Here is a 26,635-nt window from a genome sequence, read left to right on the forward strand (position 1 = left end):
TGAGTGACGCAACACATCCCAGGTGTCCTTGCAAACCTCAACTATGACGTAATGCTAGTCTCAGTCCCCTCTCATCACGTTACCCATAGTCCTGTGTAAGCTGCGGCTTGGATGACTCGTGGTTCACTGCAGGAAGAAAGCAAAGAAGACGCTTAACAAGGTAAAAAAAACTTATTTTTTTGCCTTATTTGAACCACAAACCATGCCAAATAATACCACTAAAGCATATAGAAATAAGTTTACTGTGTAAGGAATCGCATAATAAGCGTTTATCCTTTATTTGTGATTTGTTTTTTACGGATTTTTCTTCAACACTACCAAACATGTTAAACATGGAAGTCCTGTTTCGTTTCGCGACATTGTCTCTTGTTTCATAAGTTTTTACCTTTCTTCGGTATGATTTATTGATTTTCCTACCGTTAGATATCATTAATTCTTTAAATAAGGGTTAATAAATTGAGTCATATCTTATCTACGTGCACTCTGTATCAAGGGGTTCAAGATCAACACAGGAGCTAAACACCCGACATTCATATCATACTTCATCACTTGATCGTGTTCCACAAGCCGAAATTCCATTAAATGGTCGACGGAATTCGATTTAGATGCGAAAAATTATTTTTGGTCACCAAATGCTCTAGCAGTAAGGTCAAAAAAGGTTCTGTCATGCAGCATTCAGATTATCACTGGATAATCTCGGTAAAACATAAACCATTCTTCTTTATTTAATAGTAGGGCAAATAAGCTTTATTTATTGTTGAAGATATAGGTAATGAATCCTTCGATTGATGGTGGTAGATGTTTATTTAGCATTAAAACCGCAGTTTCCCTTTGTGTTAAGCTAAAACCTTGAATGACAGCACATTTTAAACAACCTGCTTTTTAACAGAAACATTGTATCGATATTAGAAAATTCGAAATAATAAATATGTTATGACTCCTGTAAAGATTTTTTTGGATCTCAAAACTACACCTGTAACATTTTTATTATAGACTGAAAAACATACAGACATGGAGCAACAACAGCAACCAAATCAAGGTTACATAAAACAGGAAGAACTTCAACCCAACTCTCAATATGATGAGGGTACCAGTGAAGGTAATAGTACATTAATATTCCTTATTTGCCAATTGTTCATTACATTGTAGGGGGAAGGGGGGCTCGTAATTTCAAAATACTGGCTCTGAACTGAGCTTACTAAATAAGGAAGAAGAGGGATCAATATAATTGACATATATTTTTGGGGTTAGAGTTTCTTTTTCCCCAGAACCCCCACCCTGCAACATAATAAATGGTCAGTCCCTTGCAATGATTGATATCTGCAAAGACATTACATTATAAAGGTTGTGAATGAGTGACAACTTTTCAACTTGTATAGATACTCTTCACATTGTCAAGCCAAAATGTAATTTTATGCCATTTTTATAAAGTGTGTGTACTAAATGATAATATTTCTCATGTAATAGGAGGAGATCAAAGTGGAAGCCTTAAGCGTTTTGCTGAAGGTGATTACAATGGTAATAACAAAAGGTTTAAACAAAGTGGAGGACCAGATGGAGAAACAACTATAAGAATACTTCTACAAAGCAAGGTATTATTGACTTGTCATTTTATATTTTACTATGCTTGTTACTAACATTGTGTTTGTCTCTATAGGATGCTGGTGGTATTATTGGAAAGGTAAGAGAGCGAAGTATAATGGAAAAGTTTTGAATAATTTAGATATGAATATTTAAAAATATTATTTAGTAATCTACACTAAAGTGCCTGATAAGTTTGAACATTTATGATGATATACCAAAGGCCTAGCTAATATTGCATATTATTTATCGATTGTCTAGAAGTATAATCCCTATAAGTGGTAATAAACAAGTTACAGGTTTTCAAATATTTCCTTTCAATTTTATAGTCAGGTTCCAACATTAAGCGCCTAAGATCTGAGGTAAGAAAAAACATTTTCTATACTATTTATTTATTCATTTTTTTAGTCAGTTTTTTAGTCTTAAACATATAGAATTGAATACTTGTTTAATTTCAATTTATCATTCAAAATGTTTTTTAACTTTCTTTGAATTATAATTTACATTTTTACATTTTTTTAGATTGGTTAGATTAGAAAAAAATTGTTAACTTACATATAGTATTGCACACATTATATTAAGGATAATGCATAATATTTAATAATAATGGTTATCTTTGATTCCTGTAGCTAAATTTATTCTTTGTCATTCCCTTTTATTCCTTCTCACCCTGACCCTTGCTACACACCCATTGCCCGCCCGTTTGTTTGCCCATCCAATCGCCCGGCCCTTGGTGACCCTGACTATGAATGACCCAAACAACTATCCTCATCTAAAAGTACAATGCCGTGGTCAATGTTCCCGACACCAATTACTCAGAGCGGTATGTCCCAAACCTCACTTCACTCAGTACTTCCATGTAGTATGTTTGTCTGTTTCATTGCATTTTTGTTGAGTTTGTATTTAGTTTTTGAAACTGATGTGTTTTAAGAATGAAGTTCTGTCAAATTATCACTGATTCTCAAGTGTCATTTGAATGTTTTTTCTTCAATTTGACTTGGTTTGATTGTTAGAAATAGATGCTGACAGTGTATTTTCACCATAATTTTCCAATGGAATACATTTTTGTGAGAGTTGCTAGATCTTGTGTCCAGTTCCTATTATCTGTATTTAGACTTTCTGTTTCTACCTTGCCTCATAACAGTTTTTTTACTTATTATATGTTACTATTATCTTAGTGTTCTTACTATTACTGCATCAACAAACACTGCTTTGGCCATTTTGGGAGAATGTGTACCAAAAATTGGAGAGGTAAGGAATGTTATAAAAAACTTTCTGTTTCAACATGGTATTGTTTATGTGAGTACTTTCTTTAGCTAAAATTCGAGGTGACTCCAAAATAATTTGGAGTGAAGTTAGCATTTTCTTTAACTTGCTAATATAGTGTCTAGTCGTTCTAGCTCTTTTACACTAATTGGAGACACTTTCACTCACACACACATTACCACTACATTCAATGTTCTATATGCACACGACGCTCAACTCCCACATTAATTTTGATGGAGGGATGATTCCGGAAAACTCGTGAGAAAACCTTCTTAGTATAGGAGAGAACAAGGCAACAAGCAAACTCAATTTATGTGACAAGAGCTACATTAAAGATGACAGAGGATAAAACTACTGCTTTGTTGACAACACACCTACCTCTAGTATCTTGAATAGTGTTGATATGATCTGTTTATGTTACAGCATTCCCGTGGTGGTGGTAACCCAACACATGATATACAACTTCTTGTTCAACGATCTCAAGTGGGAAGTATTATTGGTAGAGCAGGATACAAAATCAAAGAAATACGTGAAGTGAGTGTTGCCAAGCATGATATTATAATAATAATGATGGTTTATTCTGGCTTTCCAAACTTATGGGCATGGCCCTTAATGCAAGAGAAACTACAAAAAATGCAAAAAAAAGAGAGAGAGAGAAAAATATATGTATAATCACTAAAGGTTATAAAAGAATACTGTACCTTGAGAATTTTGATAATTCTTTGTTTGCACATCACGTTATAGTTGCCATCTTGGTTGAATTTAACAAAAGAATTTTCAATAAATTCTTTTGTCATAAATATGGCCACGGCATCTTCTGTTATTTCACCCCCTTGGGAATAATTAAAAACCAGCAATAGACCATGAGTCTAGGACAATGAAAATGTTTCAATAATGCATTTCGTCATAATAAGGTGCAAGCTATACTAACTAATAGCTAACTGGACATAATTACAAATGTTTCTGTTATTTTTACAAACAGTAAATAGGTCTAATGATAGGCATATTTATCATTTACTCTTATTGATCCACAGCAATCAGGAGCCAACATCAAGGTTTTCTCAGATTGCCTTCCAAACTCAACCGAAAGGGTTGTGGCAATCACAGGTAAAATTGATGATGATAAGTATACACAGAATGTTATCAAGCATTTTTAGGTGTGAAACATGTTTTGCTGAGCAAGTCATAGCCTCCTACGCAGAAGTTCTTATGGTCGCTCATTCAACATTTCCATCGCCACAAACATCTGCCTGCCTGTCATTCAACATGAACATTTTAAAATAATTGTCAAGGTTAATGCTGATTGGTCAATCTAGACTGACTTTGAGAATCTTTTAAAATTAACGATTTAAGTTCTTATCAGAAACAAGCAATTGAAGTTTCCATGAATCAGATACAATACATTTTTGTAAACCTTCCCACTTGTTACAATAAGACGCTCATTTATCAAAACCTGCCACTAAGTTTCAGTCTTTTAAATATAAGAGAATCCAAGAATCATATTGTCGTGACCTTTTCTGGAAATATAGCAATAAAATTTAACAGAATGCCACAATCCTTTGGTGTTGGTATTTCTATCAAGGTTTTTGATTGGATCCTCAACAAACAATACATGTAAGCCAATTTTGATTGACCTATGATAACCATTGGAATGTGATGTTCTGCTGAAGTAAGCAGACATTTTTGTGGGGATAGAACCAAAGAACATCTGTGTAGGAGGCTATGCCAGTCAGTGCTAAATGTCAATCAATTACCTTACAATATCCATGGTAAACTGCTCAGTAAACTGATTTTTAGACATGCCATTTTAAACATATTTTTTCCTACCCATTAATCCCACAGTGTAGTGATTAAAATTCTTGGTCCCTTCACTTGGCTTAGATGGTGAATGGCTGCATAATATACAATATTATGTTTTGTGTTGTATAAATTGTTTTTGTTTTCACAGGGACCATAGACACAGTTGTTAAATGTGTAGAGATTATTTATGAGACTCTGGAATCGGTAGGAATATATTTTTATTGTACTTGGCATAGTGATTGAATAAACTATAGATGAATGGGAATATTTACTTTTATTTTATTTTTTCTGATTGTTTTAGACTCCACTTAAAGGACAGGTCATTCTGTATGATCCATCGATGCAGGGTGGATATGATGACTGGGGCTATGGATATGATGGACCAGATGGACGGGGTGGAGCTATGGGTGGCCGTGGAGGCCAAGGTAGAAATGTTCGAGGTGGTTCAAGAGGAGGTGGTAGAGGCTCAATGAATAGAAGTGGTAGAGGAGGAAGAGGAGGAAGAGGAGGATTCAGTGCAGGAGGTGGACAAGGAGGCATGTTTGGTGGCAGTGGCGATTTCTCACAGGACATTGTAAGTTTACTTGATTTCTGTTTATAAAATTTTCTCTCTCAAAATAGCTTAATATTTTTATTTTATTTCTTTTTTAGGGAGGATTTAATGAAGGCTCAAACTTTGGAGGTAATAACTTGGCTCATACCATTGTTTTCATATATTTCTTATACTTGGTATTTTTCAACATATTCTTGTTTCATTTAGGAGGGATGAATCAATGGAATCAAGGTCAAGGGTCAGGAGATCAGCCCACTACATCAACACAAGTTACTATCCCTAAAGATGTAAGGCTTTTACAACCTATTCATATTATTTGGGAATCATGGGTGGTGTAGCGGTGAGAGTGCTTGCCTCTCACCAATGCGACCCGGGTGAGAGTCCCATTGAGCTCGGTGTTGTGAGTAGAGTTGCTTGTTGGTTCTCTCCTGTGCTTCCAGGGTTTTCCAGGTTTTCTGGGTTCTCAGGCTTTCCTCCCTCCGCTAAAAACAAATTCTAAATTCCAATTGGAATCCAGTGGAAGAAGAGCCACTCTGTGTTTACAACTGTTAATCGCATTATTATTTATTATGTACTTCTATCTCATGGAATCAAACCTATTGATTCGGTGTTTAAAAGCAAATTCAAATATATCATTCCATTCTACTACTTAAATGAAGACCTTAAAGCATAAAGTCCATTTAAAAAAGTTGCTATTGCCATAAGCCTAGGCTGGACCGAAAGAAAGCATTGTTAGACTGAATATCAAATTAGATATGCCTCAGGTTAACAGTGATTTCTACTCCATTTAGGCCCATTCACATAGGTTGAAGCTGGTCAGTGACAAGGTTTATTGAATTACTGTATATTCTGGCATAACGGTTATTTGTTGTTTTTAGCTTGCTGGTTCTATTATTGGAAAAGGAGGAGAGAGAATAAGAAGCATCAGGTATTATAATTATGTAAAGCCACTTGTATCACTTCACATCAGTATCAAATCACATACTGTAACACTATTAACATTTGAAAACCCTAAATCATGAACCACAGAAACAAATGCAGAGCCACGATAAAGATAGATGACCCATTGCCTGGAGCTGATGATAGAATTATAACCATCACTGGCACACAAGATGAAATCAATTATGCACAATACTTGCTGCAACAAAGGTAACTCGATAATGTTAACTTGCTAAGTCTCCTTCTCATTTACTAATCTTATGTGTGCTCAATTTTCAGTGTTCGACAGTTTTCAGGAAAGAAGTTCTAATGGGATTTTTTGACATGTACTGAATGAACCACTGTAGAAAGGCCTACATTAACAATATATATATACATTATGTATGTTTTCCCCTTGTAACTAGTAGACAAACATAAGATTATTTTGTAGAGATTACACTGTTCATACTTACGATGGTAATTGTTTATTCAATTAGTACTCAAATCAGTTAGAGGTTTCAATAGATACATAGTTAGATACCTGTTTAACAGCATGTTTTTACTCAGTTAAGCAACACAAAGTTTTATGTTATTCATTTTATTGATACTAAAACATGTAAACTATTTCATAGATTAGAGTTCAAATAAAGGATCAAAGTAATCCTTAGGGAAAAAGGGTCCCTTGTTTATTTCTAAACCTTTGAAATGTACGTAATTTTGACAATATTAAAGAAATTGATGACTGACTGGTTGATTCATTTTATTGGTGTTCCTTGAATAATACTACATATTCTTTTAGCATCTGCTGTCAAGCTTTCATTTTTGGGATCAAGTTTGAGTCCTTCTTCATAATCTCGAAGGGCTGAAATTCCAATACAATAAAGAGATTATGTAAATTAGGACTTAACAGTATGAGTGAAGGCATTTAACCTGTGAAATAAAAAAGGTCCGTCTACGTGCATTAGTCAAATAGACACAAAAGAAACCAATGGAATTAGGGTCTACCAATGATATTATCTATTCATGAGTGTAGAGTGATTTTCATAAACCTGTGAAGTGAATGTTAGCGAAATAATCAAAGTGATAAAACAGTCAAACGTTCACTGAATACTTTAATATTGTACCGCTAATAACTGCTATAACACATTATGCGTTACAGTGCATTTCACATTACTTTACCGCGGCGGGTTGGGAAGTTCGTTTGGAAGTTCCCAACTTGTCAACAAATTTCGGAACTTCAAGTGAACAAAGTTTAGTGAACCGTGAACTGTTTACATCTTTATTTCAAAATGTTGCTGAAATTGTATCTTAAAAAACCTCAAATGTTCCATAACTCATCAAAACAGGTCAAAAAGATAAATATCTTGTATTGTGATAACTTGGAAATTAAACTTGAAAAGTATTTCCTACGAGTTTCTGAATTCAAGATGTTAGGAATTTCAAAGAGCACGCTGGAATTTCATTCTGAAGTTCCGAAGTTTGTTGCCATAGGTTTATCACTCTAGTGACTTTACTCTAATATGCACTGTATATTGTTTTAGATTCATTATTTTGAAACATCTTTTGTGTATTTATTTGCTTTTATACATTTTAAAATTTACCTTCAGCATACTCATTGAAATGAAAAAATGCTGTTCCCCTCCTTATGTATGCTTTACATCTAGAGGATGCATTGGCTTGTACTGGTGGAGTTAGTAGGTCCAGAGCCTGTTAAAAGATGAACCCATGAAAAAGGACTGCTAAATAGTGAATTACTGCTAAATAGTGCAATTTATACAATAGATTTTGCACTATTTTTTGCATTAGGTATATTGGACTATATAATCCACTATACATGTATGTATAGAATGGTTTTACTTGTGAAACAGTCAATAATTATTATTAGAAAACTCATTAATAATTCATGAAGAAAACAATAGAAATCATGACCATGAAGGTGATTTTATATCTGATAAAGATTCGTCTTCATTTGCATAAACTTTAACTTGGATTTTCTCTATCAAACTTGGTTCATTTCGTAAAAAAATCGGTACACAATGAGAACAAACATCATAAGTTTTCTAAGCCGTTCAATAATCTCGCAGATCGTGTTTTATCGGGTCTAAAACCACTCGGCTGCGCCTCGTGTTTTATACCCGATAAAACACTCCTGCTCGTTTATTAAACATTACATAGATCTTATTTCCAGGTAATTTTTCTTTCAAGGATTAAGTAAAATCACTCTATTGCAAACTCAATTCTGATTACTCACACAAGTACAGTCTTGTATACACTCTCTATACTGCTTCATGTGCAGATGACAAGCAGCACGATTAGAATACAAACTAATGATGTGTTAAGGGTTTATTAGATTGAATTAAATTAAGGAGGATTTTATTTCAATTTGGATGATTTTGGTGGTGGTATTTGGTTTTGATAAGAATAAATTTCCCAGTAAAATAAATATGAAACCTGCAATTTAATGCCATTAAGCTTTATTATGGGCAAAAATGGTAAAATGCATGTTGCATAGCATTCAAGTTTCTCATAATGTCACTTGCATGCTTATTAGTTACATAAGGATACGAAGGTATGTTTCCATCTAGAACGATAGCTGCAGTAAAAGCATTAATTGCTGCAACATAGTTTTCTGCCTTATAAAATCCTCTGAAAGAGAGTAAAAATAACCATGAAAATTACTCAACTGAGAAAAGATCTGTTAATGGTATTTTTAACTACTTACATTCCCTTTTCCTTCAGCCAAAGAGGATTCATTTCTTCCATATCCACTGCATCTGGGTTGTCTTTCAGTGATTTTTTGTTGCGACTGGCTTCTGCAACCTTCTTTAACCACTATCCAAAGAGAAAGAATAAAAGTTTTGACCTTCTCAACTCCTATCAGGACCTAAATCCAGTCCATGAAATACCTCTTCTTCTTCAGGAGCCTTTGATTCTCTGGCAGCAGTTTTGAATGATCTTGGAGTAAATGACACTTGAATACAACCTGCTTCCCTTGGTGCTGGCAAAGGTTCAAAAAGTTCTTCCTTACTGCCTGAAAATTGATGCATTAGAAATAAGGAAAAACATATGCTATAAAATCCTTTTTAAAAAAATCACTTTGGTATAATCGTAGATTACCTTTAGGTGGCTGATATTTCTTTGTTGTTGATGTGGGTGAAGTTAATATTGAATGAGAAGATAAATTTGAATTACGACTGCTTTTGCTGATGTTTTTATTTAAAATTGTATTGTCTTTGATACTTTCTTTGGTTTCTCTGCCTTCTGTCTCTTCCATGCTGATGATTTTATAGTCATTGTCATTGTCATTTTCATCATCATCACTATCAAGACCTTTTAATGATGCTTTTACAGACTTTTGGTAAGGCTTGTTCAACTTTTCAATAGCTTTTGCTGCTTTTTTTCTTTCTTGCTCTTTAACTGCTTCAACTCTATTTCTTTCATCTTCCTCTATCTAATTTAATATTAAAAACAAATTAATTGAAAACGTACAGCCAAGAATTATTGTTTGTGTATCATGTCAATACCTTCATCTGTTGCTTTAAAGCATATCTTTCTTGTTCTCTCTTTTCATTTTCTTTGATTCTTGCTATTTCCAGAGCTCTTTCGTGTGCCATCTGTATGGCTTCATCTCTTTTTCTTTTCTTGAATTCCTTATCTTCGGCTTGAGGTGCTTGCAAACTACTCCATATTCCTGCTTCTTTCTTAATGAGACTAAATACCACGGCTCCATTACCAACAGTCGCTTTTCCCTTCACATCTTCTACTGGAGCAAACAAGAAACACTCGAACAAGTATGGAGGATAGCTGACCTAAAACCAAGGACATGATTATTATGAACGATTGAAAAATATAAATGAACATATTAATCGATGTTACCTTTATATATTCTTCAGTGGAGAAGATGTCGAGCTTGTTGAATTGAGCTCCTTTTAGTGGTACAGTGATGATCACTGATAAGTCTGTTTCTTCCCACAAATAATCCTTTACAAGAAGTGGCATTTTCGATTAAAGAAAATAAGTATATTTTCTCGCTAGGAATTACGAATAAACACGTATTTTCCTACGAGTTTTTCAGCTGTTTTTTGTTCTTGTCCGTTTCTTGACAACTTACAGGCGTTCCTTTCGTAACCAAGTGGAACTCATTCTTACTCTTCACTGATATAGAGAAGATACTGGGCACCACAAGTTTTGGCGCAATATTCGCGGTAAATAAAATGAACAAGAAGGAACACACATTAAGGGTTGGGGTCGGTGTTGGGGTATTTATAACTAGTCCTGATCATCCAGGATGTGTCCTGATTGGTAAAAGGAAAGGATCATCGGGTAGTGGAACATATGGTCTACCTGGAGGACATTTAGAATTCAGGTATAATTGAGCACCATTCATCATTTATCAGGAGGAAAGGGCAGTTAGATTCGCTTGGCAAGAAATCTGATCCCTCTCTGTCATACGATATTAGAACATTAGTGATTTAGCGAGAAAGGAATACAAAAGAAAAATTTCACCCACTGTTGATCCACATATGTTTAATGACCCCCTCCCCCCAAAAATATCCCCACCACTTTCCCTGATAAAATAATGAACCGTTCCTTAGTAGCATTTAATGCCAAATATTGATATATTATCATGGGTTTATTGCAGGAACTCTAAGAGCAATAAATCACTAAAAGGCAGGGATTAATATTAATTTTTCTCTTTCCTTTGAATAGTGAAGAATGGCATGATTGTGCATCACGAGAAACATTAGAAGAAACTGGATTATGTATCACAAACATATCATTTGGTACAGTGGTTAACTCAGTTTTGAAGGAAGAGGATTACCACTATATAACAATATTTATGAAGGCTGAGGTGGATAGAAAGAGTCAAGTAACAGAACCTATGAACAAAGAACCAGAAAAATGTGAAGGTATTTGTTGGTTTTGTTTCATTTAACCATTTTAGGGGAGTGACCTGATAAACTTTTTTGAAAACTAGAAATAGCTATTCCAAGACACTATTTTTATAATATAAATAATATCAGGTATTTCTCACAGGATGGGGTTGGTGTGAATGGCATTCCAGTACTTTTCCATCTCCACTTTTTGATCCATTGAAAAAAGCAAGACAACAAGGCTATGATCCTTTTGAAGATGATATGTATGGTCATAAAAACTCTTCTTTATTCAAGAAATGTGAAACAAAGTAATGATGAACTAATGTGCAAAAATGATAGAACTTTGTTTATTGCACTCCAACATCAGCTACAACTATGTTATCCATACATAAAGATAAAATATAAAATAGACAGTCATTGCTTAATGGTCTTTGTCAATTGATTAATTAAAATAATGACAAATTAGTCTTTAGTTGATGTCATCCCGCCATATGGAAGATGTGTAAGATCTACATCTTGGCCTGTAATGTTGGACATTTCTCTGGACAACAGTTCATGGAGAGATACCTGGTCACGCTTGTAAACCCATTTATTACCAACAAAATCATATCTTTTAGGCCCACTGTTGGTAAAAACCAGAGTTAAATAGTGCATATTGCCATATAATATTTGTATGAAAAAAATAATTTCCTTTATAATTGTATAATTGTTGCTCAAAAATTAAAAATTTGAAACCTGTCTTTCCCTACCTTTTGGGAGATGACAGCCAAATTTGTTGGTTTGGAGTTTGTTTGTTAATAACATAAGTACCAACTTCTCCTGACACATGAAAGAAAATATGTTTTGTTACTGACTTTCTTTAAGTAAAGGCAAAGGCCTTAGTTATTTGATATCAGTGTTGCCTCCGCTATAAGCTAATCTTACAGGGAGCTACTCCGTCTCTCCCCATCAATGCTCTGTTTTAAGAATATAAATTCATAGCTGAAGCTACATGGATTAAAGAGACTACATTAAAAAAAGTGGGTTAGATCACAGGAATCAAACTATGGACTTCTTGCTGACCATCAATTTCATAACTATGCACCACCTTGCATTTTGTACTTTGCACTTGGTTTTCAAACATTAAAAAAGCTGCAATCAGCATGTTTGATAATTGATTGACAGAAGATTATTGCTAGCATCAAAGTCTTGACTTCTTTTGGTCATGGGTGTGTAGCAATAAAATCAGTGGTAACAGGCAGTGCCCTTGTCAACTTGCTCCTAAAATGTTCAAAAAAAAAGCTTCATTCTATACCTCCAAACTTGACTGTTAGAACTCCATCCTGCAATGAAAAGTTTTAAATCATCAAATCACTAGTTGATAATTTGATTAGGATTGGTCATGCAGATGGTCTAATACATAGGGCATTGATATATAAGTATAGTATACTATTACCCCAAACTGTACATCATAGTCATCAAGGGACGGTAAGATATAATGATCACTCAGATCATCGAAAAAGTCTGATAAACCTTCAAGTGTTTCATCTGTGACGTTGTGAAAAGACAAGACATTCTGGAAACTTAAAACACAATAGATAAAGTTAGATATAAGGCTAAAAAGGTAGACTGATACAGGGTGAAAGTTTGATAATCTCTTAATACCCTGTAAGACTTCTAGTAAATGATACTATTGACTGAAAACTAGCGATGTTCTGAAAACAAAAAAAAAACAATGTTAACAGGGCGATGAAAATGTGAGATATGCAATTTTCCAGAGTTTAAATTCTTACAAACCTTAACATTTTGTTGACTGTATTTTATAGATATTTTTTTAATATTGTTATTTAAGTAACTTTTCCTACACATAGCTGTGTAAATGGCTCTCAAGCCAGCGTTATTTTTTATGTACCAATTCTTCGTACTTCTCAACATCATCATTGCATCACTATATTACAGAGAACACGGAAACAGGCAGGCATTCCTTGAACATAAACCACAGGTAATCCAAGGCTAGCTAAACTCGATAAAAGCTTTTTTCATATTTTGAAGACTTGAAACATTTGAAACATAACAATTGAAATTATTAAAATATTGCTATATAGGAGTAACAGAGAAATTTGTTGATTTTACTAGTCTTCATTTAGTTTAGATATTTCAACCATGTGTTATGTTGGGCTTCCTGTGTGGTAGGAAGGAGGACTGGGCTAAAAGCAGCGCCATTTTCGATCGTGTTGAAAACTTTTAGTTTGGGATGAAAGTCAAAATAAAACGTAAGGGATTAATACAGTTCCATATACGTAAAACGTTTCATAATAACTTTATGTCATTATTTTAATGAGTTATTTCATTTTAACCAATTTTCCCTTTATCTCTTGGTTGGACGACTTTATTATTAGGGTAAGTGGATTAATACTCAACCATCAAACGTCTTTATATATCGTAAGGCTTAATTAAATCTCATGATTTGTTTTACCTTCTATTTCAGATGGGTTGGCGTAGCCACTTGGCGATGGGTTGCTAATGATGACAGCTGTGGTATTTGTCGAATGGCTTTCGATGGTTGCTGTCCAGATTGCAAGATCCCTGGAGATGACTGTCCACTAGGTAGGTTTGAATAACAGTCTTTTTTGCACAAGGGATCGATGGACAACCAATAAATTAGGTCTTCATGTCTTTCACCTTGGATAGAAGGGGGATTGAGAACAGTCTCAATAACTGACCTATTAGTTTGCACATAGATTGGTTTACATAAAAGCCATGAAAAACACTTAAGCTTATTTAGTACTATACACTTGATAGTCTCCTCCCCACAGCCATTTTTGTCGTCGCTCACTCCCCACTAAGTTGGGGAGGAGGCTTTGCGTAACGACAAGAACTAAGTTGGGAGTGAGTAGTATAGGGAATGGGGGTTCCAGCGCAATCTCAACACGGGCAAGACCCGTGTCAAAAATCCACCTACGGAAACAACCCACTCCAAGTGTGGTTGGGGGCAACAGCGCAAATATGTTAGTCTATATATGGAGTGCGAAGATTGTAAAGAGTTTGTTTATGATTTCTGTGTAAAGTGCTTGAAACCCAAGTTTGTACCTACTAAACCAAATAAGTATATTTGTTGTGGTAAGAAAATGCAAATAGAAGACGACACGTCAGCACAGTGTTACGAGTGCGGTAAAAATATTCGTAATGCCGTGCCTTGTGCTACCAGGGAACAATATTATTCCAACGGAGGTCGTAAGAAGACGCCATACAAAAGAATAAAATACTTTAGGGACTGGATGAGTCATATCCAAGGTTATCGACCGGTATATTTAGACAACGAAGTAAAGAAGAAAATCATAGACCATTTAGAAGAGCCAACCCCACAAAGTCTACGGAAGACATTGAAAAAATTAAAACTAGGGAAATATTACAAAGCTATTCCCTATCTTTTGTCTGAAATTACCGGTAAGTCTATTCCCGAGGTTTCTGATATGACAAAAGCCGAGTGGATGTTTTGTCGGCTGAATAAGGATATTCCTTATTATCCTGATGTAATTTACGAAATATTTTACAAAATAGACCCCAACCACCCCCTGTTAGGATGGATTCCGAGAAAATAAAAATGCAAAACTGGCGTTTATTTTGCCAGAAACCCCACTGGGGAATGCATCGCGCAGAACACCAAGCTATCCCCAGTGGGGTTTTTTGCATTTTGGGCTTACGGGGCTTATTTCATCCCGCGCCAGAGGCCCTCTAGTACGTACACATATATCTTTCTTACGACCCACCAGAGGGTGAACTCCGGACAGCGTCCCGAGACACCCCCTGACTTTTCCAACTTTTCCTCACGAAACCCCCCATCGCGGGGTTGAATCGCACTTTCTACCCCTCCCCCCACGGTTGCTGTGAGTGTGGGGAGGCTTTTTTTCCACTCACAGCAACCGGTCCAAATGCGTCTACAGCGAGGCTCGAACTCGGGACTTTAGGCCTCCCCAGCTCCAAAGTCCCACGATCACGAGCGAACGCCAGACACATCTGGACGCTTATGTATGTGAAAATTATTATATTTAATCTGCATAATTTCTAGACTGACGTTCGATATGTAAATAGAATCCCGTCACGCTCTTTTCGAAGCAGATGTTTACTGAGCAAGCTTTCTTTGAAGCTCTTCTTTCGCTTCTTGATAGATCTTTTTGCGAGATTCCTCGGAAAGATCTCTTACGACTGTTTTTTTATTCCTTATGTCAGTCTTTAATTTCTCGTACTTTTCCTCTTCGGCTAAGATAAGCGAGAATTCTACGTCGTCTATCTTTCTGTCACGCAAAGCCTTTGAGACAAGGTCAGTGATCGTATTTACTTTAGCCCTTGACAGAGCTATTGTTGTATCGTGTTTTGATATTTTGCTTGACAACTGTTTCATGATGCCCGTAGCAACAGCCGAGATAATACCACAGGCTGCCCCAACGCCGGCCAAAGGAACTCCAACGATTATTCCCGGCCCAGTAAGCGAAGTAGCAACGCCAGAGCCCGTTAACACAACAGATATGGATCCTGAAGTTATCGCAATCTTATGTAGCGTACTCCGGGCTCTAACGTACTTTTTTCTAACTTTTTCATAGTGTTTTGCCTGCCCTTCCAAGTAAGCCAGGATTAAGTTCGCTTTATTCAGACGAAAGTTTTCGGCGTTTAGTTCATTAGGTGTAGTATAGGGAACATCTGGGTACAACTGAGGTGCTGATGGTATAACATCCATTATATATACTAATGTACGACGCTTTTGGGAATGATATTGAGGAGCAGCCACATCATGACAACCGGGATTACTGGAATTGGAGAGCATTTAGGAAGATGTTTCCACATGCAGACCCTAGTAAGTTCGAAAGAAGACCCGATGGGATTTACTATAACGGCTCCAGAATGTACAGCAATGCAGACTTGGAGCAAGTAGGTGATCAGGTGCAGCGATTGACGATTGTACGCCCCGTTCATAAAGAAAGGCCACCAAAACCCGAGCATAAAGCACCTAATTTTCCTAGAAACTTATTGTTAACCACGGAAGATTACCCATTTTACGATGCTGAAGGTGGTGTAAACAACTTCGAAAAGCTGGTAACGCACCTGAAGATTTCAGTGGGTAAACAATCATTTAACGTAATACTAAGAAATATCTATAAGAATACGATGTTGAAGCATACGTTGGGTAAAGAGGCCAGGGAATGGTTAGCAGGGCCCAATATGCGGTATTGGCCGCAGCAGTTAGACTTTGCTATTTGGGCTGCCACTAAAGGTTGTGGTGTTGCCGCGGACATGTTTCACATTCCAATTATGCAGTTTCACGTTGCCTTTACGGTAAGGAGGTTGTTGAAGGAGCTTAACGCACCCCTACCAGGAGATGGAGCATTTAATCCAATGAATAACCGATATGACGCCGCAGCCCTGGAAAGGTTAATTAATGAGTTCAAACCACAGCAAAAAGACTTTCGTTATAAGGAGGGTAAGACGCATGGGCTGGGTATAGTTTACGTTTGGGGTGCCAATGGTGAGAAGCCGGCTGACTACGGACATCAGGAATACCCAAGTAATGAGTTAGAGTTCGGTGATATGGGCGGCGATAAGGGTAATAATTCATTAATTACTAGAATTCAAATAAACTACCCCGGCACTTGGGATCCGTTCGTGTTAATGAAAGGAAAAGGTTTAAGGAACCTAGCCAGGATTAACCGTAGCATTGAAGCATTCGTGTACTGCATCCTGGGAGCGCAGGTAAATACCCGCAACCCCATTGTTGGATCCCAAGGCGCTTCACAGGAAACGCAACAAGAATTCCTAACTTTATTTGAGTCTGCAATAATAGAGAACAACATATCCAAGTCGGTGCAGAGATATCAATTAGCGGTGCAGCAGTCTAAAGTGCGACTGGATTACGCTTTGTCGCCTGGTTGTTGGTTAATGCCAAGTAATTTAGTTATTAACGCCAATTCCGTTGTGGGTTATAACAACAAGCTGCAGCGAGCTACTAAGGATATGAAGTTTGGGGTGAACGACGTGAACTCTGACACTCTTAGGAACATTCCTCACTTCGTAGAGAAGCCAAAAAAGTCACACGAAGCGAAGCTACCCGTAGTTAAGAAACCATCGAAGAAGGCCCATGTTATGCCTACAATACCCGAGGAATACGACCATAACTTACTAAAAGCCAGCTTAGCAGCCGCGGGTGTTGGTCTGAGTTATTATATATGGCGATGAACAACCCCTACGTAGCTGGAGTAGATTGTGTTTATACGACTTACACAGGTGAGAAAAAATACACCCAAGCATCTTGGGTTGATGTCACGGGCATGTCCGTAGACCTGAACTATTCAGGAAAGAAGTTAATCCTTTGTAGCATTTGCCTTGGCTCCGCGAGTCATGCTAACATTGGGTTTCGATTTTGTGATGTTAACGGCGCACTACGGCCAATGCGCGCGAAGACGAACAACAGGGAGCCAGCACACTTTTCCGCAGAACCACCGACGAGTAGCGCTGAAAATTTATCGGTTTGGACTTTACACATGGTTGCCGATTGCCATGGGGAGGTAAAGCTGCAGATACGCGTAGACGACACCGGGAGCGTTTGCATAAATAGCATAGAAGATCAGAGAAATAAGGCTTATAATCACATGACAATTAGCACTCTTACGGTGCTTAGCCTTTAAATATATGAATCCACATTTAAGCGAAATGCGTTACCTCCACTACCTAGGGTCAGAGAGTTACAACAAACATGAGTGGTTCGATGTGGGGATGTGGGCTGAAGTTGGAGGTCCTGCGTTAGTCGTTTGCACCGTTAACGTCGGTACGTTGGTAAGCGCAAACGTGGGGTTTAGGCTTGTTGATGAGAATAACGAGCCTTTAACTCCCTATCGAACTTCCTCGAGCAATAGGAGAGTAGCTCACTTTTCGATGGAGCCAAACAAGTTTAGCGGTGAAAACCTAACACCAGTTACGTTTCACGTGGTAGTTAACTGTAAGTATGCTAAGCTGCAGGTGTTTCCTGACGACGTTACCAGCGACGGATCAAACTTTGGTTATGTAGTGATAAATGGTGTGTATAAAAACGACGATGCCGCCTGGAACCACAAACCCATTAGCACCATGAGCGTGCTGCCGTTAGTCCCGCATTATCGAGGCGGCGCGAATACTATCTTTACTTATCCCAAGCCGAGAACACCTCGGGTACCCGACAAGGATAAGCCCCCAGTAACGTACCCAGATAAGGTTAACCCTGAATCTTCTTCAGGAGTACCACTCCAATAGCGACGACCAAGATCCAAACGTTATTCCCCACGAACTTTAGCAGTTCTCCGCCGGCCCTAAGTGCCAAGGAAACAACCGAACCCAGCAGCCCAGGAAGACCGGCTGCCATCTTTTTTCCCAAGCCCGTTAGTCCATTGCCTAATTTCTTTACGCCCGCGCCTGTAGCCTTAAGCGCGGATAGGATAACTCCTACTACGCTCGAAATAGCGACCGCAAATGCCAGCGGAACGCCATACTTCAAAAGGGCTCTTTTTACCTTTTCCTTGGTGGTAAGCCCCAGCTCTTTTTCCAGGTTTTCCTTTTGAACCCGCAATTCCGCGACTCTTTCCTGAAGGGCTTCTAATTCCCTTTGTGCTGCCTCCCTTTCCTCTTCGGGACGAGTTTGGTCATTAATTATTTCCTGCTGCCGCTCTATTTGCCCCTCCAGGTCTTCGATGGCCTGATCTCTTTGCCGGATTTGCTCCTCTTTAGTGTTGATTTCGGCAACCAACTGCCGCCGTTCCTCCAAAGAGCCAGCTATGGTGATATGCAAGTTTTTAGCTTCTTCCTTGCTTATGTTTAGGTCTTGCAGGGCGAGATCGAATGCCTTTTCAGCCTGGTTCATTCGACGTTCAGCATCATCTCTTTGTTCTCTCATTTCTATTATTCTTTGGGTTTTGTCGTTAAGTTCTCTCTTTTGAGCATCGAGAAGTAGTCGGTTTTGCCTCATGTATTCTGCCTCCCTTTCTTCCAACGTTTCTTGCAGTTCCTCGACGCGTTTTTCTAACGCAACCCTTTCATTTATGTTTTCCAATCTTTCTAACATGCTTCTAGTGGCACGCTGGAAGCCTTTTAATCTTGCTACGTCACCCCTAACTTCACCATTGTCGCCGAAAAGGGGCTGCGGTTTTGTCCAGCGGTCTTTATCAGGAAATCTCAGGTCTTGAACGCTTATGAGGACTTTGTTTCCGCGTTCTGTGAGCCTTACGTCGTCAGCATCGAAGTGGGAATAGCGCTGCGTTAGCTCTTGCGTTGCCCACTCTACAGTTTCCCGCGCGGCTGCCTCGGGCTGCTCTATGTTTTGAAGCTCCAAGTACTCAGGGACGGGGCTGCCGTGGTTTTTTGATTGCCACATGCGATTCAAGGCGGCCTTGAAGCTTTTCCATCTATTACCATACTTGTTTTCTAGAGCCATATCGTAGATTAGGGGGTCGGTTTCCGCGCCTTTAGTCCATGCGTCGTATTCTTCGTCGTTAATGTCTACTTGACCTTCTTCGGTGGTGGGGCCAAAATCCGTTCCTTCTACTTCCATTATATATGATAAGCTCAAAGTTAAACCCCAACATATTACCTAAGCAGGTTGGCGGACTGAAAGCAGAACGCACCTTTCACCGGGTCACCTTTACCCCCAGCAGCGCTAGACCTGGGGAAACCCTGTACGTAGGCGTACCCCGCCTAACGGATAACCTAGTGTTGGTTCCTGGCACCCTAGCGCTAAGGTTTGACCTAGCGGTGCAGCCAAGCACTACGGATGAAAGGTGTTGCGTCAATAACGTCGGCCGTAACCTCGTCTCTAAGATGAGAATCAAGTTTGCCGGGGAATCACTTTTGGATCTAAATAGGTACGATCTGTATACCACCTATAAGGACCTATGGTTGACAGCCTTCGACCGCGCGCAAAGGATAGAACAAGGAATTGGTAGTCTTATCCTGCGTAAAGTCCGCACGCCTGTTAAGACACAGCCCACGGACTCCAGCGGAGAAACCGCAGTAGCAGATGCGAAGCGAATAAAGACGGCCTATGGTAGTAAGTATATCATCCCGTTGGACTTCGAAGTGATTACGAGTCATGGCGCGTATTACCCGAGGCAGTTAAGTGAGTTACAGTTCGAAGTAACCTTGGCCGATACGACCAACATCCTTGGAGAGATGTCCACCGCAATTAGTGGAGCCGTTCACCCATACTCTATTACCAACTTAGAGCTACAATACGAAACGGTATACAGTGAAGAGCTGGCCCGTAGCGCCGGCATGGAATACAGCTCCGGAAAGGCGTTCCTTTACGACCACGTAGTGATGTATAAGACATTTAGCTTCTTGGATAAGACGGATGAGGTTATCAATCAAAGCATTAACCTCCCCCGAAGAAGTCTCACGGGGTTAATGCTGGTGTTTGCTAAGCCCTATGAGGCTGGTAAGCGCGACTCCGAGGCCTTTCACAACCCCAACATTACTAACGTCGGCGTGAATATTAACGGCGTTCCAAACAAGGTCTACTCCCAGGGGATAAGGCCCGCAGACGTGTACAGAGAGGCCATGCGTAAGTTTGGTGACCAAATTAGCCCTGAGGAATTCTTCAATGATAAGTATGCGCTGTGGATTGACATGCGCACCATTAACGACGAAGATCTACATGGCCAGGGTTTACGGTTGGTAAATACGCAGGATGGCATAACATTGGAGATCAAACGCACCAAGAACACCAGTGCCGGCGACAGCGATAAAATAAACTGCTACGTCTTCGTCGTGTCTGACGCGCAACTGAGTGTAGAAATGAATCAGCTAAAAAGCGTTGCCTACTAGGCTCGCGAAAGGATAAAAAAAAAATATCCCTTACGTATAATATGCTCCGCGTATTCGAAAACAACGAAACTAAACTGCAATGCATAGTGCAAGGCGATAAGCTGTACTTTAAAGCAAAGGAGGTAGCAAAGGCATTAGGTTACGCAGACACCAAAGATGCTATTAAAGTCCACGTGCGGGATAAGCATAAGAAGAGGCTTAGCGAATTTAGAATAGAGGTGAATCGCCTCCCTTCTGGTTCGCACCCACAATCCCTGTACGTGACGGAGTCTGGTTTGTATCAATTGATATTCAGCTCCAAACTGTCAACGGCAGAGGCATTTCAAGATTGGGTCTTCGAGGATGTCCTACCAACGTTAAGGAAGACAGGAAAGTACTCGTTGGATGGTCCAAACAAGTTAGTCTTCAAGATCGAGAACGAGTTCGACCTGCACAAGAAAGTCGTAGATTACATGCGTCGGTTTCACCCTACGCTGTTATTAGCACCTGGACTCGGGGAATTGCAAGATACCACCAGTAAAAGGATAACGTGCTGGCAAAAGGGCTACCAGGCAGGTCAACCCGACATCCTAATTCTTAACTCCCATAAAAAATACAATGGGTTATGTCTGGAACTGAAGACGCCAAAGGGTAACGGCGTATTGTCCGACAAGCAAAAAGCGGTATTGACGCAATATGAAATGAATGGTTATCTTACGATGGTAAGCAACGAGTACGATCTGATCTGCAGGGAAATCGACCGTTACGTCGACGGCATTCGCATACCTTGTCCTGACTGCGTTAAGGCTTTCAAGTCACAGGAGACGCTACAAACGCACCGAAAGATATTTCATAAATATAATGATAGTTGAACAAACTTACTGGCGCGAATTAATACAAGGCATTTCATACAAAATAAAAAATTACGTCGTCTTCGAGGACATTAACCGCTTAAGGTTAGTCCTCTTAGACGGCAGCCAAGAGTACAGTTTATGGGCTCCTGACTGCGTACGGTACGTACTGCAAGGCGAAGAGTACACTCACATACGTAGCTATGGTAAAGTCAACGGCCGATGGAAGTTCGACGTTGAAAGAAAGGCGGAGGCTAATCCATTGTGTGATTAGTCATATGGGCTTCTAGGTATTGGTCTGCTACGTCGGACCTCATTTTTTCCGACATGAAATCAATCGATATCGTAATCAAGGCTCCTCCTGTGAACGCTGCGATGTAAGGTAACATCATATATTAGACCATTCTTTTCGTATTGCAAGGTAATGGTCTAAAGGCTTGGGACCTTCGTACAGGCAACACCAAATATGTTGACCGCTGCGTTGACAACCACATTTATCGCAGATGCCGTCCCAGTGTTCTCGGTTCTCCCATCTTACTCCTTCGTAGTCGTCAAAGCATACGAAATCTTGGTCTATTTCTTTTTTACGCAGCACTAAAGCCCGGCTGGTTTCAAGGGGGCAACATCGCTCTGCTAAATCGCCGTGGGTCTCGCAGACCACATCTGTGAGGTCATAGCGACGGCAGCGGTACTTATGCCAGTTTTCTTCGAAGAGGGGTTCATCGCATCGGCGGCAATGACCTTTAAGGCAGACTCTATGCTCGCGGTGATATCGTAGGGTCTGTACTGTGGACAGTTCCTTACCGCAGTCACCGCAAACAGTGCTGATGGTCTTCTGACAGACTTTCTTGGAAAGATGGTATTGCAGTCGCTGCTTGCTACTAAAAGCTCTATCACATTGCACGCACTTCATTATATATACCTTATTTTTTATTGTTAAATTGTTAAACCCTGTAAGAGGGTTTTAGGATAAGGTCTATTATTTCTTGTTATTTTGTTAAGCCCCCATTAAAAGATGAGGTATCATTCTTTCTCATCGTTGAAACCAGCAAAAAGATAATCATGTTAACCATTCTTCGATTACGATGATTTAACAAAATAACAATAAAAAATAGGTCCTTACTTGAGACCTCTTTGCAGCATTTAACAAAATAACAATAAAAAAGAAAGACCTATGCTAATTCCCCTTGCCGGGGCTTAGTAAGATCTTCTTTGCGACCTCTTACTCTTCTCGAGCGTCGTCTAAAGTCCTTTGTGCTTTAGTATCCGCGGGACACCAATGTCCAACGAAGTCTTCTTCAGAGAATACCTTATTACAGTGACGGCAGGTGTATTTTTTACACGGTTTGGGTATCGGTGTTTTGGGGGGGGGGGGGGGGGGGGGGGGGATTATGCAGTCAGCAGGTAGTTCGCACGTAATGCAGTCCATATATCTATGGGGGATATCGAATGAAGTCCTTAATGGACTCCTTAGCCCACGTCGCCATTGTCAAAAGCGCACCAAACCGTTCCGCGCGCTTCAGACCACACATTTCATCGTACAATTCCTGTACGCGCTCTTTTAACCGGTCTATCTCCTCCCTTTGCATTTCTATGGTGTCTTTTTTATCCTTTGCGTCGGCGATGATCTTTTGCACTGCTTCCACTGGTTCCATCTATATATGAACCCAGATCACATGCCTTGTAACGCTCTGATAGTAGGACCCACCGGCTGCGGAAAGACCCAGTTCGTGGTAGAGCAGCTATTAGGACCCTTTAGATACCGCTTCGACTACATAGTGCTATTATGCCCCACCTACGTGAATAACCGCACCTGGGCGGGTATAGGAGTGAAAGATGACGACTTCTTCGTAGATATTTTAGACCCTAACGAGTTATCCAGCCATTTGAAGTTCTGGCACAAGCAATTCCCTAAAGATACGCAGACACTCCTCATACTGGATGACATCGCCTGCGGGGACGACGTAAAAAGACGCACCTCCGAATTAGTGAAGCTCGCTTTCAGCGGCAGACACGACAATATCAGCGTTTGGTTGCTTTCCCAGCAGCTTACCAGTGTCTCTAAACCCTTTAGGGAAAACATAGGCTCTCTCGTAGTATTTTATACACCCAGTAAGTCTGATCTGGAAACCATCTTAAGCGACTACGGTGGTGAGATAAGCAAGGAACAGTTGCATGAATACATGCGGCATTTAAAGACGCACCAACATTCCAAGATGATCTTCTCTTTGAGGTTTCCGTACGAGGTTGGAATCTATGATTCCTAATGTATATGGACATTGAGCAGTTGATAGATGAAGTCCCCACACAGTTAGATGAAAGTAACCTCAAGGAACAACTTAACATCCTTGTGTCTTCTGGGAAGTGCAAAGAAATGATTGGTAAGGAACTTACCCATGAGCAGGTTAATAAGTTGTCAGAAGAGGAGGTTAAGAAGTTCCATAAGAGGTACGAGGCTGCCCTCGCAAGTAAGACCACGGACGCCGTAGCAGACTCCGCTATCCGACTTGCGACTAAATTGCTTGGACTTGCACTGCCCATAGACGACGTGGAGCAACTACAGAAGGACATAAGAGATGACTATGTCATCGCCCAAGAACTTAAGATAACCTGTGGGTGGTTGTCTTTGAAGTGCGGTAAGTTAATGGCAGTCGCCTCTGCGGCTTTGCACGTGGCTCAGCACGTCGACTTGAAGGAAGTACTAGGTTCCTTAGGAACATCTTGGAAGGACTTCAAGAAGGACAGAGAAGTCGAAAAGGTATTCAAGGTGGCACTTGCTGAGGTACCTAGTCAAGTACCTGCAAGTGACTTATCAAGTACTTAGTCAAGTCGTTCGCGGGAATTACCCAGGTCGCCTCAAGTACCTAGTTAAGTACTTATCAATTCCTTCAAGTCCTTAGATATAAATGAGTGAAGCTGAATCGAAGGCGGAGGAAACCCCTCAAGTAGAGGAGCAACGAATCACCAAGGCTAAATCTCCAGGCAGAGTTGCTGCCGGTAAGAAGCTCGCGGAGATGAACAGGAAGAACAAAGCAAAGAAAGAAGAAAAGGTGGAGGAAGAGGAATCCTTCATTAATCCTGGGTACGTCATTGGCGCGTTAGGAGTCGCTATAGCAGCAGGCAGCTTTTACTTACAATGGCGGGTAACGAAAAAGGTAGAACCACCAACGTATCACACACCTGTGGAGGTTAGAAAAAGTAAGATCCCTGAAATGGAGTAATAACCTTCTCGCTTTGTAATATAATGTCAACCGCGTTGTTGAAAACTGTTGAAGAAGCAGCTATCATTACTTCCATCGTTGCGGGTATTGGTTGGGTAGGTAAGAAAGTGCTCAAAGAAGACTTTACTGAAGACCCAAGCAAGAGCTTCGCTAATTTTGCTAAGATGACCGCTGCCGTTGGCGGGGCTATCATGCTAAAGGATTACCTACGAAAGGAAAAGTACCTGCCTACGGCGTAATATATAATGGCTAGCTTAGTCGCAGGTGGAGTCATTGCAGCTTTAGCATTCACTGGAGCTAATTATGGTGGTCAATATTTAGATAGATTAGTTAGAGGCGACAAAAGCGGAGATTTAGCCGCTGAGAGGAAGAGACACGACTTAGCGCTGGAGAAATATCAAAGGGACGTGGCGGCTTGGAATGAAAAAAGGCAAGCTTACAGGGATTGGTTGGACAAGAACTACCAAGACAAAATGCAGGCGGATAAGAACTTTGAAAATACAGACTACGCCTTTAAGCTCTATGCACAAGCACACCCCGCGGCATTAACGGGGTTGAGAAAGCCTCAGTTTAAGAATTACTACCAGCCTTCTAAGAAACAAAAAGATAGCGAGTTGGTATTCGTGGGAGTTGCAGGGCTGGCGGGAGGCGTAGCCTTGGCGTATCTGCTCTAACGAAGGGGACTTGTCCCCTGTAATATATGATCGTCTTTTTGGAAAGCGACAAGAATAACTTTACCACTTATCTGAATCCCCCCATCAAAGCCTGTAAGGTTCGGCTGGTTAGTTGCTCTTTGTATAATTCTTGGTATAATTTAATTAATGGCTTTGTCATCGGAACTTCCGGCACCAAACCAAAAATACCAGATTCCCATTACACCCCAATAACACTGGCTAAGGAGCTAGCGAAGCATGGATACACTCTTACCACAGGATTGCCCCATGAAATGACATTCAAGAAAAATAATGGGAGCGCTAATTTAAAGGACAGTTCATTGGTAGAACTCCTGGGCCTTACTAGTACCACAATAAATAGCGGCAATACATATGATGTGAAATGGAAAGTCGCATCCTCTTACGAAGTCTATTGCGACTTGGTTCATAGTTACAACAATGGAGAAAAGTCTTCTCTTATGTCCAAGTTTCTGCCCCAAGGTAATCCATTTGACCCAGTAGAATACACTCCCATTTCTTTGAGCTATGACTTGTCTAATTTGGTAGAAAGCATAAACATCACCATTAAAGTGGACGGAAAGACGGTGGATTTTAACGGACGTAAGATCAATCTTGTTTTGGAATTCATATAATGGGTCGCGTAGAGGACAAACTCAAAAGGATTTACTATGGGCCGGAAGGCTATTGGAGAGGAGCGTCGGCCATCAAGAAACTCGCGACCGCGGCCAGGGTATCAGACGAAACAGCTAAGAACTGGTTGAAAAAACAAACCCTCTGGCAGGTTTATCTTCCCGTGCCTAAGTACATTCCCAGGCCCAGCTTTACCGTAAATGCCCCCAATGAAGTTCATCAGGCGGATTTGCTTTTCTTGCCGCACGATAAGGTGAGAAAGAAGACCTATAGGTACGCTTTGACCGTAGTTGATATCGCAAGCAGATATAAGGACGCCGAACCTATAACCAGCAAGGATTCTGGGGAAGTCGCAGAAGCCCTAGGTAGGGTTTATAAGCGCGTCTTGAAATGGCCTAAGCTGCTGCAAGTGGATGCGGGGACAGAGTTCATGGGCGTGGTTACCAAGACCCTGAAAGACCACGAC

At 39.8% G+C, this 26,635-nt stretch overlaps 4 protein-coding genes across 4 annotated transcripts; 2 read left to right on the plus strand and 2 right to left on the minus strand.

Annotated features, from left to right (window-relative positions):
• The first annotated feature begins 51 nt into the window (after nt 1-51).
• Nucleotides 52-6,864, plus strand: LOC116294627 (heterogeneous nuclear ribonucleoprotein K). Its single transcript, XM_031702265.1, has 16 exons — nt 52-160; nt 994-1,099; nt 1,468-1,592; nt 1,658-1,681; nt 1,911-1,943; nt 2,361-2,404; nt 2,760-2,832; nt 3,271-3,381; nt 3,882-3,954; nt 4,796-4,851; nt 4,949-5,221; nt 5,299-5,329; nt 5,408-5,487; nt 6,079-6,128; nt 6,230-6,349; nt 6,419-6,864. Exons 2-16 carry the CDS (start codon nt 1,012-1,014, stop codon nt 6,447-6,449), a joined length of 1,212 nt encoding a protein of 403 aa, XP_031558125.1. The 5' UTR covers nt 52-160; nt 994-1,011; the 3' UTR covers nt 6,450-6,864.
• LOC116294626 (dynein axonemal assembly factor 4) lies at nt 6,862-10,225 on the minus strand. The gene is made up of 9 exons (XM_031702263.2): nt 9,995-10,225; nt 9,643-9,927; nt 9,236-9,569; nt 9,025-9,149; nt 8,841-8,950; nt 8,684-8,764; nt 8,370-8,442; nt 7,720-7,825; nt 6,862-6,980 (listed from the first exon to the last, which is right to left on the minus strand). The coding sequence occupies exons 1-9, from the start codon at nt 10,115-10,117 to the stop codon at nt 6,874-6,876; spliced, it is 1,344 nt and encodes a 447-aa protein (XP_031558123.1). The 5' UTR covers nt 10,118-10,225; the 3' UTR covers nt 6,862-6,873.
• Nucleotides 10,226-10,304: 79 nt separating this feature from the next.
• Nucleotides 10,305-11,766, plus strand: LOC116294636 (nucleotide triphosphate diphosphatase NUDT15). Its single transcript, XM_031702274.1, has 3 exons — nt 10,305-10,484; nt 10,829-11,028; nt 11,156-11,766. Exons 1-3 carry the CDS (start codon nt 10,333-10,335, stop codon nt 11,305-11,307), a joined length of 504 nt encoding a protein of 167 aa, XP_031558134.1. The 5' UTR covers nt 10,305-10,332; the 3' UTR covers nt 11,308-11,766.
• Nucleotides 11,325-12,935, minus strand: LOC148914189 (frataxin, mitochondrial-like). Its single transcript, XM_089025614.1, has 6 exons — nt 12,772-12,935; nt 12,640-12,689; nt 12,431-12,557; nt 12,290-12,317; nt 11,745-11,814; nt 11,325-11,617 (listed from the first exon to the last, which is right to left on the minus strand). Exons 1-6 carry the CDS (start codon nt 12,913-12,915, stop codon nt 11,458-11,460), a joined length of 579 nt encoding a protein of 192 aa, XP_088881740.1. The 5' UTR covers nt 12,916-12,935; the 3' UTR covers nt 11,325-11,457.
• Nucleotides 12,936-26,635: the final 13,700 nt, after the last annotated feature.

Source organism: Actinia tenebrosa, unplaced genomic scaffold, assembly GCF_029948245.1.
Source record: "Actinia tenebrosa isolate PJP-AT-01 unplaced genomic scaffold, QUT_ActTen_1.0 PGA_scaffold0__85_contigs__length_37466705, whole genome shotgun sequence".
Classification (NCBI taxonomy): Eukaryota; Metazoa; Cnidaria; class Anthozoa; order Actiniaria; family Actiniidae; genus Actinia; species Actinia tenebrosa.

Coding starts and splice junctions, on each gene's coding strand:
- LOC116294627 (XM_031702265.1), top strand. CDS start 1,012: ATGGAGCAACAACAGCAACCAAATCAAGGTTACATAAAACAGGAAGAA. Junction 2,405..2,759: donor GACACCAATTACTCAGAGCG/GTATGTCCCAAA, acceptor CTATTATCTTAG/TGTTCTTACTATTACTGCAT. Junction 5,488..6,078: donor AAGTTACTATCCCTAAAGAT/GTAAGGCTTTTA, acceptor TGTTGTTTTTAG/CTTGCTGGTTCTATTATTGG.
- LOC148914189 (XM_089025614.1), bottom strand. CDS start 12,915: ATGATGATGTTGAGAAGTACGAAGAATTGGTACATAAAAAATAACGCT. Junction 12,318..12,430: donor ACTATGATGTACAGTTTGGG/GTAATAGTATAC, acceptor TTTTCATTGCAG/GATGGAGTTCTAACAGTCAA. Junction 11,815..12,289: donor TCTAACAGTCAAGTTTGGAG/GTATAGAATGAA, acceptor TTCATGTGTCAG/GAGAAGTTGGTACTTATGTT.
- LOC116294626 (XM_031702263.2), bottom strand. CDS start 10,117: ATGCCACTTCTTGTAAAGGATTATTTGTGGGAAGAAACAGACTTATCA. Junction 8,765..8,840: donor TGGCTGAAGGAAAAGGGAAT/GTAAGTAGTTAA, acceptor ACTCTCTTTCAG/AGGATTTTATAAGGCAGAAA. Junction 8,443..8,683: donor CTAGATGGAAACATACCTTC/GTATCCTTATGT, acceptor ACACATCATTAG/TTTGTATTCTAATCGTGCTG.
- LOC116294636 (XM_031702274.1), top strand. CDS start 10,333: ATGAACAAGAAGGAACACACATTAAGGGTTGGGGTCGGTGTTGGGGTA. Junction 10,485..10,828: donor GGAGGACATTTAGAATTCAG/GTATAATTGAGC, acceptor TCCTTTGAATAG/TGAAGAATGGCATGATTGTG. Junction 11,029..11,155: donor AGAACCAGAAAAATGTGAAG/GTATTTGTTGGT, acceptor TATTTCTCACAG/GATGGGGTTGGTGTGAATGG.